Source organism: Vidua macroura, chromosome 4, assembly GCF_024509145.1.
Source record: "Vidua macroura isolate BioBank_ID:100142 chromosome 4, ASM2450914v1, whole genome shotgun sequence".
NCBI lineage: Eukaryota > Metazoa > Chordata > Aves > Passeriformes > Viduidae > Vidua > Vidua macroura.
Genome location: NC_071574.1, coordinates 58,989,845 through 59,003,068, shown reverse-complemented (window position 1 = coordinate 59,003,068; position 13,224 = coordinate 58,989,845). Strand labels below are relative to the sequence as shown.

At 36.2% G+C, this 13,224-nt stretch overlaps 1 protein-coding gene across 3 annotated transcripts in view; it reads left to right on the top strand.

Moving 5' to 3' along the window:
- The window catches only part of CC2D2A (coiled-coil and C2 domain containing 2A), a 55,565-nt gene that overhangs the window by 12,708 nt on the left and 29,633 nt on the right, over positions 1 to 13,224 (top strand). For all 3 annotated transcript variants that reach the window (XM_053976134.1, XM_053976135.1, XM_053976133.1), the window contains exons 9-16: positions 1,286 to 1,495; positions 3,576 to 3,676; positions 6,441 to 6,581; positions 6,997 to 7,153; positions 9,246 to 9,475; positions 10,387 to 10,564; positions 11,761 to 11,917; positions 13,026 to 13,173. In XM_053976134.1, the coding sequence (XP_053832109.1) occupies positions 1,286 to 1,495; positions 3,576 to 3,676; positions 6,441 to 6,581; positions 6,997 to 7,153; positions 9,246 to 9,475; positions 10,387 to 10,564; positions 11,761 to 11,917; positions 13,026 to 13,173 (1,322 nt within the window). The remainder of the gene's footprint in view (positions 1 to 1,285; positions 1,496 to 3,575; positions 3,677 to 6,440; positions 6,582 to 6,996; positions 7,154 to 9,245; positions 9,476 to 10,386; positions 10,565 to 11,760; positions 11,918 to 13,025; positions 13,174 to 13,224) is intronic.

Sequence of the window (13,224 nt, the reverse complement as noted above, 5' to 3'; positions counted from 1 at the left end):
TTTTGTTTGCAGGGATTTTTGTGGTTGTTTTTTTTTTCCAGTCACAGCATACCTGCCCTGGCAAACAGCAGTTTCAATGTGCAATCAGTACAAATCAAAATAAGTTTAAAGTAAAACCATTCCGCAATCTTGAAGCAAGCTTTAATTGTTCTGCTTGTTAGAACTCTGTTACCCTTTGGAAAAGCTGACTTTTAAGACTTTTAAATGGAGTGCTCATTTGGGACACACAAGTGTTTCTGACTGTTGTTGTGGATACAGATTTAAATGTGGCCCTTTAGTTGATGCTGGTGAGAAATATGCAATGCACAGGCTGCATCCAGTAGCACAGATCTGTGCAGGATGCTTCTGCAGGCAGGAAAAATCTACTGTTTAGATAATGTAAAGATAGGCCAAGAGAGCTCATGTTTCAGGAGCACTGTATTGACATGAACAGTGACATAGAAATATCTAAGTCACAGTGGTAAGACACTGAGCTTAAGGGTCCTTTATGGGCAGAAAAATAGTTAAAGCGTAAGGAATTCAAAGTTGTCATTTTTTATGACACATTGTATCTTTTGATGAGAAACTGAATGTGGAAGGATCAAGTGGACTCAAGTGTGTTTCATGGCCATTTATATCAGTCCTATAAAAGAGCTAACTAAGTCCTATGCAACAGCTAAATTTCCTTCCAAATCCCTCTTTTTCCTGTTCTCAGAAAGGGACTGCAACAAACACTACATAACAATCTTTTACAGCACCATAATACCTCTGGTGAATGTCTTCTGAAGTATCCTAATAAGGCAGCAGGAGTAGTCAGGCTGGAAGCAGTGTTAATTCTATTCTGATTTCAGTAAGTTGAGGATGTAAGCCATGGATGTCTTTTTGTTGCAGTGGATTGAAGCAGGCTTTTTAAGCTTTGTTGCTGAAAACTTTCATTTGCCTCCGTTGGTCTGAATTCCCCTGATGTTTGAATGGGGAAGTAAGTAATATATTTCCTAATCTACACAATCTACAAGGAGAGCTCCTTATCTTCCTAATTTACAAGGAGAGCTGTTCTGTCAGAGCTGGACTCTATCCTAAAGCTCAGTTCTAAGAGGAAACAAAGCAGTATGAAACAAATGTGTCAAAAGAGAACTAGCAGGCTCTGCTTTTTCTAATCCAGTGTCATTCTCTTCATTGCTCAGCAAAACCTTCAGTATAGGAAGATGACCTCTTATTTCAGCCTCACGTGGGCTGACAAAAGAAAATACTTGGAAGATACTGTTGTCAGAATCTGTAAATCCATTTTATTCTTTTTTTCTTTCAGGCAATAAAAATGACATCTACCAATCAGTATTTTGTTGGACCTGGAGATTTTCAGGGGCTGTTTCAATTGGATATTGACATTTCTGGACTGATATTCACCCATCATCCCTGTTTTAGCCGTGAGCATGTGTTAGCAGCTAAACTGGCTCAGTTATACGATCAGTATTTAGCAAGAAAACAGAAGAATCTTACCAAACTTCTCACAGACAAGGTAATTCTGTTCTGTCTTCATACTTTGTTGAGACAATGACATGACAGTTTAAGGTAAAAGCTGAACTTGTCAGAAGTTAAAAACCTAAATATTTGACTGAGTTGCTGTGTGTTCAGTGCAGAATTGCATTTTTAATATTAAGAATTTCTTTGATCTTTGAATTTGAATTAACTCTGAAGTAAAAGGAATACAATAACATTTGCATAGTATTCCTTAGAGTATCCAAAATGTTTCCCAGTGAGTGACAGATTAGACATTACAGGATTGTGTACAGCAGCTCTGACAGGGAGGCAGCAAAAGACATTATTCAATGATGGAGGGAAGTTAGTGAAGTTTAGTTTTAATTATCAAATCAAAGTAAAAGGAAGCAGTTTAATTTCACCAGAATGAACAAAAGTAGAACCCATTTCCAGGTATGTATCTGTGACAGATGCTGTGTTTTAAATGCATACTGCTGCTGACTCTTGTGACATGGCAAAACCCAAGGCTAGATGTGGACTCCTCTGTTTCTGGCTCTGTTGATGGCTTGCTGGGTGAGCTTGACAGGGCTGCTCATCCCCTGTGTACCACCACTCTTCCTCTATCTGTGCATTGGCATTAATGGCAGTGGTCTTCTCTGGTGTAAGTGTGTACGTGATGTTAGACATTGTCAACACAATTTTGATGTCATCAGGGCACACAAGAACACTTGTCTGTCAAAAATTACTTGGATTATTAAGTACCTATACATTCAGATTTCCATAAACTAAAGGTCATTATTTTATACATTGAAGAACTATTATAAGGGAAAAATAAGCATTGTATACAAGCTCATTTTTATATTAGTGTAATGAGGGTCAGTAGGTAGGGTACAAGTATTTCTGAATTCTTATATCAAGCATTAGGTTATACTTCTAATGATGGACACACATTTCATGTGGTATCTCAAAATAATGCCTTGGTATATTTTGTTTTGTTAGTGCTTTCAAAGGATTTGCCTTAGTGCTGTCTGAAACAGAACATTTGGGTTATCCACGTCTTCATTACAGGAACCTATAAAGCCATAGATTCATTAAGGTTGGAAAAGACCTCTAATACCATCAAGTTCAGCCATTAACCCAGCACTGCCACATCCATCACTAACCCCAAAGTGCCAGTCTACACATTTTTTAAATACCTCCAGGGATGGTGGATGTCCCTGCACAGCCTGTTCCAGTGCTGGACAAAACTTTCAGTGAAGAAATTTTTTTCCCCAAGATTTGATCTAACCTCCCTGGGACTTGAAGCCATTTCCTCCTGTCCTGTCACTTGTTATTTGACAGAAGAGACCAACATCTGTCTACAACCTCCTTTCAGGGATGTTTTAACCTGGAGATGCTTATGGGGGACCCTATTACTCTCTACAATTGCCTGAAAGAAGGCTGTAGCCACGTGGGGGTCAGTCTCTTATCCTAGGCAACCAGAGGCAAGTCAAGAGGATTGACTGGCCAGAAGCTGTGGCAGGGAAAGTTAAATTGTACATCAGGAGGAATTTCTTCACTGAAATGGTGATTAGATACTGGAATGCACTGGCCAGGGAAGAAGTGGAGTCACCATCCCTGGAAGTGTTCAGGAAATGACTGGACATGGCACTTAGTGCTGTGGTTTAGTTTACTTCTGTGAGGTCTTTTTCAACCTTAATGATTCTGTGATTCTATTCTATGATTCTGGGATTTTCTAATCCACTAAGTATTACCTTTAGTAGCCCTTCCTAGTCCCAAGAAAGGCGTTTGTGAAAGTTGGGGGTTTTGCTGACTTGAGGTCTTCTTCCACTTACACCTTTGATTCCTGAGCTTTCAGAATGCTCCCTAGATCAGTCTTCCCCTTGATTAGATCTGTTGCAGTGATCAAAGTTAGTAAATCTCCCTCCTGTATCCAGGGATCCTAATTAAAATGTCATGCTGAAGGATCACCTCACAGACATGACAAAACCCTGTAAATGCAGAATCAGGATAGTTCAGGGTTTTCTGTCATTAGTAATTAGCTCTTTCCTTTCAAAGTGCAGTACACTGGATACCTTGTTAAGCCATCTGTTAATTGCTTTTTTGTTTGTTCGTTCAAGCTGCATGCTTTGAGGAGTGCTGTGCAATATAGTATAGAAGGTGGTGGTGATGGCGTTCCTGTGTCTCAACAACGCATACCTGAATACAAAATGGAAATCAGGTGAGTGTGAATTCGTTAAATTGTTGGTTTTTAAAATTGTATTCCTTTATTCCTTTATGTGTTGGTACAGAATGTGATTCATGTCAGATTTTTAAATTCTACTATACATAGATCTAGAAGAATTTTGAGGTAAGTCTCACTGGTAAGTTGCCTAAAACATTATGAAGAAGATAGAGTTTAAGCTGAAAATTTCATTCAAAAGTGGTCTAATTTGATAATGTTTATTAATTACTTAGTAGCTATTTACTGGTATGTTTTGTATAATTTAATTAAAATAAAGTTTCAGTAGACTTCAGCTGGATGCACAAAGCTTTTACAATGCAATAAGGAAATTTTTTGAACAGACAAAACCCCTAGTTTTTTCCATCCTCTTCCTCATTACACAAATGTTCTTGATTTCCTTCCCATTCTAAGGTATTTTGGCCACGTTTTTGCCAATGGGTTAATACAAATAAAGTGGTAGAATTTTGTTTTACAAGATTACAGTTATTGTTCTTGGAGAAAAGCTGTGTAGTAAAAATATACTAGAGTTTTTGGCTCGGTAGTGACAGTTTGTATTATTTTTGGCAGATGGACAGTGATGAACTGTAAGCGTTAGCAGTACGATAAAAAAGAAGTTGTTTCGGATATCCATGCTGAACAGCCTTTTAACTAGTAGATAACAGAAGTCTGAAAGTTTTTCACAATCTAAGAGTAGGCAGTAATGTATTCATTTAAAGAAACAAAACTATAAAGTGATGTAATGGGTCACATGATAACACAATATGAAGAAGAAAAACTTTTTAAATAAAAATTCTACTTTCAGCCTTGAAATTTGCATCTGCTAAGCTAATGCACCCACTCCTCTTAAAAGAACATAAAGTAGTCTATGATTTATTATTTTATACTGAAGGAGAAGAATTCCTTCAGTTGAAAATGGAATAGCTTTTATCAGTATCTTATTAACATATCTGCTAGGGGCCAAGGAGCAGGAGGTGTGCAGTTACCATACTGTACCTCAGAGACAGGAGCTCTCACTAGGGAAAGCATGTGAATGGTAATAGGAAGATTCACTGTAGGAATGAGATTCTTGGGTTTTGGCAGCAACCCTGAGGCTTGCTTGATGGTGAACTCCAGTTAGAAAGAATCCTTCTTCTGTGTATCTGATGTGTTTTTCTATATCTTGAGTGCTTCAGTTTAGTTTCATGCTATTATGAATCTGGAGAAACTCAGCTGAAATCAGTGATAACAGTGTTACTTAAGTAACATGAGATGAGTTTGGCTAGTACTATTCTAGAGCTTTTCATATCTGTAACTCATTTGGCTACAGCTGTTATTGGAAGCTGTTACACAATGAAGGTCAGATGGGCTCAGGAATTTTTGCTGTCATGGTATTCAGTACTAACTTGGACTAACTTGGACCACTTAAGCTGGTAGAATCATCTGACCTGCCTTGTCTCTCTTTTAATGTGGCATTTCCCTGATAGTCAATGCAGAACACTCATGAGAAATTACAGATATGTAGCATGGAAAATAATCTAATTGTTTCCTCCACCCTGCAATAACATAACAGATGTATATGCTTTGCTTTCTGAAGATCAAAGTTGTAATTTTCCATTGGCTTGAGGAAGAAATGTCATCTGAATATAGAAAACTTTTGCAGATTAGGAAATTCAGCCCTACTATCACTTCCTGAAGTAGGAAGCCAACATATGCTGTGGATTCTATGATTCAGGTTCTTGTGGGTAATGTATTGTAGCAGAGATGATTCTCTACTGAAAGGTCCTGCTTCCAAATCCCATACATTAGATAAGTGTGATTACTGATCTGTATGTTCCTCATGCCTTTGTTTCATCTTCGAGTGTCATCTGGTAGACAAAAAAGAAAAAGTTGCTACATGGATAAGTAATATGTAAATTGCTAGCTAATGAAGTGGAGAAGTTACTCATGTTGCTTTCTGAAGTCTGCATTTCTTCTTTTTTTATTGTTTTCCTTAAATTGGCTTATGCTGTTAAATGATATATGATGTCTTCCTTCTCTCAGCTCTAACTCTGTCTCTGTTTTCCACATTCTCTGAATATTACAAGTAGTAATGTGTTAGTTTACATTGTTTTTTTTTTAATCACAGACTTGATTTTGTACCAGGATAATAGTGAAAACAGCCTGTGCTTGTACTGTATGGACATTTACATTGGAAGTGTGTGACGGTCATTAAAAGTGCTAATGAATAGCTCTCTTACAAACAGATTAGAGGGTTGAAATGTGAAATACCAATTCTGAGACACAAAAAGGCTGTGTTAATTTTGTTTGTATTAAGAATCTTGTACGTCTGTCAAAGAACTTATTACATTACTTCATCTCTTCAGGTCCTTCTTACTGGAGCTAGAGGCATATGAAGTTTAAAACATCTTTTGTAATGTACACATATAATGAGCATTACTTCATAGCAGCAGTGTAGGTTTCCTGGGCTGTTGTTTACATAAATGTACTTTAAAATGTTTTTAACTATGTACAGCTGTAATGAGCATTTCTGAAAACTGTGAGATCTCTCAAGAACCGTCTTAATTGAAGTCAGATTGTTCCAAATGAAAGAGACTGAAATATAGGAGGAAATCAAATCCTGAAATCTTCAAGTCTGGGTTTTATGTTCCTTGAATTTAAATCACTGCAGCCATCAATCAACCTGAAACGCCCATCACTTGGCTTTTGGTATCCCAAGTTTTCAATCTGTTCCACTGAGTGAGACAATTCTGATTGATCTTGTGCTATGTATGTATATTTCTAGACAAACCAGAAGACTTCGTGATGCTGAACAAGAAAAAGACAGAACATTGCTTAAGACCATTATCAAAGTTTGGAAACAAATTAAATCCCTCCGGGACTTTCAGAAGTTTACTAACACACCCATGAAACTTTATTTGAGGAAGTATGTCTTGATAACACTTTTTGTACTTTATTTGATAGCAGTGGAGTTATAATAAGATTAGTTAATTTGAAAACGTAGAATTTTGATATGTGGAAATAGGAGTTTGAGCAGTGCTGGCACTTTGAGCCTGCCACTATTCCTTTTGAGTTTGGGGAAGAGGGAAGGTGGAAATAAGTGATTACTGTAGCAGAAAGGAATTTCTACAGACTAATGAGTAAAGAAAATTACTATCTGGAATTAATATAATTGTCTACTATCAACACTTAAGAGTATCTATGCTAGTCTTTTTAAATAAAACACACTTTTGATATGATGAAATTAATTCATGGAGAAGTAGATTTCTATTATATGTTACAGACTTAATTGTAACCCTTATGCAATTTTATGTAACATGCTGGTAATTGTTGTTTTAAAGGGAAGAGGTTGATCAGAAATCAGATGAAAAAGCATATGAAGCAGAAATTCAGGCTGAGATAAAGGAATTGCTAGAAGAATGTATGGAAGAATATGAAAAGAAAATGGAGGAGTATAAAACTGAGCTACATGACTGGAAATCCTGGAAGAAGACACAGGTTTGTTTAAATCATTCAGTTTCACAAAAAAAAAATTACTAGTAAATGTATCAAAAATTTCTCCTTCTATTACAGAAAAAAAATTGAGTTATGTATATATTTTATGTCCAGATACATTCTGTCTACTTAGAATTTGTTAGTAAGGTAGTTGTTAATTAAAAAATTAGAATGTATTAGGTTTTTGTGAGGTGTTGTTTTTCTGCTACTGATTTTCAGCACTTCAATTCTTTCTTTCAGTTTGGTAATTTTGCAGCATTCCTGTTAAATTCATTTCTTTCTTGCAAAGAAATAACATGGATGAATTTTGTGCCTGTGAGTGACGAAGCAGAATAATTAAGGGGTGTTTCTAATGAACTAGCAGTTGATATAATCTCATGCAAATAATATGTTTGGGAATGTCTCACTGTGTTTAGCAATGTCTGACTGAAAGATTTCATTAATATTCTAGCTTTTCACCTCTGAAAAGCTTTATTGCTAACAATCTGTGCTGTAGTTAAGGTCACAGTTGTGCTTCAAAGGGATATTGAGAAGGATAGGTGGTACAGCAACACACTGCAACCAGATGGTCTTTGAACTCGACTGTGGCAAAATCAGGTTTGCTTTCATAGTTTGGTCACAGTATACTGGATTCCTCGGGGTAATGGTGATTATACTTTAATATAGTTATTGTCTAGCTTGAACACTCTGGATTTTTGGATACCAAAGAAAAATAAAGCTTAAGAAAACGCTTCAAATACAGTTTTCAAGAATCTAGTATGTCTGCTGATAGTTTTATGGAGAGTTTTTTCATGTACATGCAGCCTCTGTGAAAGGCATTTAAAATATTTGAAAGGGAGCCAATATGCAGGAATTGGAAATTTCTGTTATTAAAATACAAGTGGGCACATGACTCATTAGCATCATGTCAGTTCACTTGTAGGATAAGATGAATAAGTGTAAACCTTGAAATGAAGGCAGGTAGTCATGAACATTGATCCTAATGCAAACTGTTCATCCACCAGTTATGCCGTCACAACTACCATTGTGGCATCTTTTTATTGTGCTAGTCACAAACTATCTTGAGACTGAGAGGCTTGTGGTTCTTTCCTTTTAGAGTGCAATTACCTTTCTTTTGTACCCAAAAGTGCTTTATTTTATTTTACTCAAAGTATTTTTTAACTTAATCACTCCTGTTGGTTTCTTACTAGTACAGATCACATGAATCAAACACACTAGAGCTAAATACATTTAATTATTGAGACTAAATACATTTAAAAGCAAATACAAGAGCAAGAAGGATAACATAAAATACAGCAAAGAAAGAATATTTTTTTTAAGAAAAATATGTGAACAAGTTGTTTGGCTTACTACTTATTAATGAGCAGAATCTGTTTGCTCTCCTTCCTCTTTTTTCACTTATGATATGTTGTGAAGTGGCTTGGTGCTTCTGAGCAAGCTGTATTTCCAAGTAATCTAGAAGTCTGTGGAAAGAAGAACTGTTTTGCTGTTTAAAGCTGGGAATGCACAGAAACACTGGAATTCTGCAGTTTAGGAGATGCTGAAAGGCATGTGTTGTTCTGTTTGTTTATTCTTGTTTGGCATGAGGAAGGGAAAGGATCATTCTGCTCATGCTAAAGATACTGCTAAGCCAAAACCACTTGTGCTCCAGAGTTTGTGGCACATGTGCATTTGTTTTGTCAGTGTATGTGCAGACAGGGCATCTCAAACAACTGTCTACTGGCTGAGTAACCTTCCTTCAGTCCTAACAGAATGTACGTGGTAGCTCAGGCAAGTAGAATGCAGCATCTAGCCAGAATGTTCAAAGAAACATGCTGATTTTGAAAGTTGGTAGAGAACATTAAGTAAATGTTTTGCTTGGAGTACATTATGATTTCGAAGCATATGAATGGAATGTGTTGCTGAATTCTGAAACTGATGCAGTCCTTTACAATGAGAAATATCTTTTATGTGTTTATGTGTAATACTAAAATTATACTGTCATTTTACTGTACATACACCATCTGTGTTTAGCACTTGTGATTCAAGAGAACAAAAGAAAAAATTGCAGAGATTGAAACACATTCAGAAAGAGCATTATTGTTTTTATATGCAGAAGTCCAAGAAGAAAAAGAAAAAAGATACTCATGTAGATGAAGAATCAGAAGATCCTGATTTTGGTGAGGAACGTATAAAACCCATCCCACCTAGAATGGCCAATAGCCTGGAAATAGAGCAGCAGGTTAGAGAAAAAGCTGACAACTGCAGAAGGAAACCTGGAGAGCCTATTCTAGTTCCTGAGCTGACCCTCTCAGGAATCATAACTCCAACTGAGCAATGTCCTCGGTAAGATAAATGTTGGCCAGCAAATTACCTTATTTGTGATTTTCTATAATTTATTAATTGCTTGTTTATACAACTTCAGATGCATTAGCTCTCCATTCTGTTAAGCCTAGTGATGAAACCTCTGCTTTTGAAGGTGATATAACTTAATTAATTTTCAAGTCATATACAACCTTGTACATAGTGCACTTAAAAATGCATGTGTGCACAATCCCTTTGAACCCTCTGATATTCCTTGAGCATCTGCACAGAACAGGGTGCAGATACAAAGAAGCTGGTTTCACTGTGGAGTCTGGGTCGCTGCTGGCAGTACCACTCTCGCTAGCTAGTCCTTTACACAAGGTCTGTGCTGTAGTCAACAAAGGGTAAAGAAAGAAATTGTGTACTAAACCAGAGATTGCACTGTGGAAAAAAGAAATAAATGTACTTTTTTCTGTTACTTTCCACATTTGCACACACAATTTAACATGCATCTGCTATATTTCAATAATTTAAATACTGCTTTGTTTTGTACTTAATTCACAAATAGCCTCATCAGGGAATGCTGCTTGGCTGTTGTACTCCCAATGACTGAAAACTTCAAATTTTTAACTCAATTTAATATAATTTTTCTGCTTTGGAGGAAAGGAGTGGAAGAGAATTTTTCTTTTCCTAGATAACTTCTTTTATATGGAGTTAGCTTTTGTGGGTCCAGAATTTGACTTGATCATTTAAAAATCATTTTATATTCACAAGAATATAAAACACCTGTTAAGTAAGAGTTCTGAAGTCATTCCTGTATAGTGACATTTTTGGAGGAATGCCATCTATTTTTAGGTGGGTTCTGTCTCCCCATGAGAAATCAGATTTTCATTAAAAATAAATAATTAAAATGTTATTAAAATGATATGATAGCTTGTTTGACATATTTACAGAGCAGAAGTTTTGCGACGAGAAGATGTGAAGAAACGCTCAGCATTTATTAAAGTCCTTTTCAACTCCAAAGAAGTGTCAAGGACTGTTACCCGACCAATAAGTTCCGATTTTAGAGTTCACTTTGGACAGATTTTCAATTTACAAATAATCAATTGGCCAGAGAGTTTGAAACTACAGGTAGATGTTGATTTATTGCAATAACTTTTAAAAGATTATATAAAATGTAATTACTCCTGCAATGCTTGTGTTTTGCTCTATGATAGTGTCATAAAGACTGAAAAATATGTGAAAGACCTCTTCTAAATCATCACTCTTACACTCCTTCCTTGCTTCTCCAGGCTTTAACTTTTAACTGTGTTGCTATGTTTTTGATGCTTATGCTTTCTAGAAATATATAGAAAAAAGCTGTAGTTTGGATGGGAGAAATTAAATAATTGGGACTTGTGATTAAATATGTTAGTGAATCGGCCTTTTGATTTTGGAAAAACTGATTGGTGTTGCAGATCAAATTACTAACATGAACTTCTTCAAACATTATTTTCCACATAATAAAACCCTCATAATGTTTACTGGAGGGTAATAAGAAAAAAAAAATTATTTCTAGTAATGTCCATAACTGCACTTGACTTGATCAGCAGTGCAGTTAAATCGAGGTACTACCACCCCCATTCCAAGTATGAATTAAGGAATGGTTCACATGAATACTTTTCAGAGTTAACATGAAATATATTTAGAGGAAAGAGGATCAGGATCCTATTTCTCCCTTTAGAAGACTCCTCTGGTTAGGTAGAACTGGTAGTTCAGGGAAAGATGTAAAAACCCCTTGTCTGCTTATTTATTTAGCACATAAATTGAAAGGAGAAGGAATACCATTTTCCTGGATTAAAAACATTTGAATGGAGAAACCACTCACATCACTCTGAGCCTGCAGCTGGCTAGGAAAGAGAGAAGCAACCTGCAGTACTGCCGGAATGGGGACTGTGTGCCATACCCTGCCTTTCATGTTAAGGGAGGAATAGTCAGGCAGAATCCCTCTAGAATCTTCAGCTGATCCAAGTGAATGTCACAAGCAGTTGCATATTGTACAGTGATGCTCTTTAAAGCCTGGAGTTTGTCATATTTGTCTCAGGTGCATTAGAAAAGTGAAGAAGATAGATTTGTAGGAAGAATTCACATCAAGTAAGCTGCTGATAGCTGAAATGCCTGCTAGTTGGATATTTTAGAAAGTGAATTAATACAATTGCCTTAAATTATTTATTCATGCTTAAGCCATAGTAAAACCTTTTCTCTAAATACCCTGCAATATGTTTTCAACTTCTCAAGAATGCATATGTAAATTTTTTCTTTTGTCCCTCATTGTATTTTTTTTCTAGATTTATGAAACAACAGGTATGAGCAGTACCACCTTGTTAGCTGAAGTGTTCTTGCCTGTTCCTGAGACTGCAGTTCTGACAGGCACTGCTCCTCTGGAAGAAATAGAGTTCAGCAGCGATCAGCGTGTGATGTTGGATCACGAAGGAGTTGGGAGTGGTAAGGACTCTTGTTTTCCTTAGCTCAGTGTTTCTCATTTTGCTGGAACCATGTAGCAGTAAGAGGCTGGAGTGGGTTTCAGAGTAAATCTTGCTGAGAGCTTTCACAGCTTCTGTGATTGAGTCTTCCATAATAGTCATGATTCTTATTATTGAAGTTTGCTGCGAAATTTTTGTCTCTTACTAATTTTAAGCTCTGCATAATAAAAATATGTCTGTTTATTATTTGTCTTGTTGTATTAGTGGAGTTTTACTAGCTATAGATGATGTTTGGGATTTTTTGAGCATTTGAGTAATCAGGCCTCTGACACTGCAGAGCAAGCAGATATCAATCATTATAGCTCCAGTGATTTTAATGTTTTAAACCACAGAAAAACTGTCTATAGAAGTGTATATGCAGAGTAATTTTTTGTACTCCTATTTGCTTTGTTGACAGCCTGCACACACCTTTTCCCTGGGGCTTTAGGCTAAAGATAAAACAAGGGAGAGATAGGAAAAGGGGAAACAAGAAGAATACATAGTAGCATATGGAACTTGCAAGTGTGTGTAATGAATTTGAACAGCATTGTGAGATGACTGACTTGCATAAATTTGCCATTTATAAATACAGATAAAGCTAGAGCAGAATAGATAAAAAATGAGCGGGAAAAAAATAGGGTAAAATATCATTGCAGTAAATATGTGTGTAAATGTCACTATGATGACCATTTGTACAATTGTGTGTCAAAAGCATTAGGACTGACTGTTCAATTATACATAATTCTTTTGACTCTGAATTTCTGTTTTGTTAATAACAATATGATGAATCTGGAAACTACCAGAAATATTAAATGGTGTGCATCTATGGAGGAAAAAAATGAGCCTTTGGCATAGCCTTTCCTTCCAGCTCAAATGGAAAGCCTTTCTGTAGTTGTAATGGAATCTTTCACCCATTATTGTAGAACAGAGTTCTTCCCCACAGCACACAGCAGAATCATTGTTTCACATTAACCTTTTTATATAAAGGCACAGATTATTTGATTATTCGTTTCCTGGAAGTATTTTTAAAAATATTAAGATAGTGTGTTTGAATGTATAAATATACTACTTTGGATTTTTCCCCTTGATAGGTGTGTCCTTTTCATTTGAAGCTGATGGTAGCAACAAAATGACTTTCATGACCTCTGGGAAAGTATCCAGTAGTGTCTCTTGGGCAGTTGGAGAAAAAGGAATCCCCTTAATTCCTCCAGTATCTCAGCAAAACACAGGCATTCCAAGGTAATAAGATACAAATTTCCAGTGATTTGTGGGAAACTGATTGAACTAGCA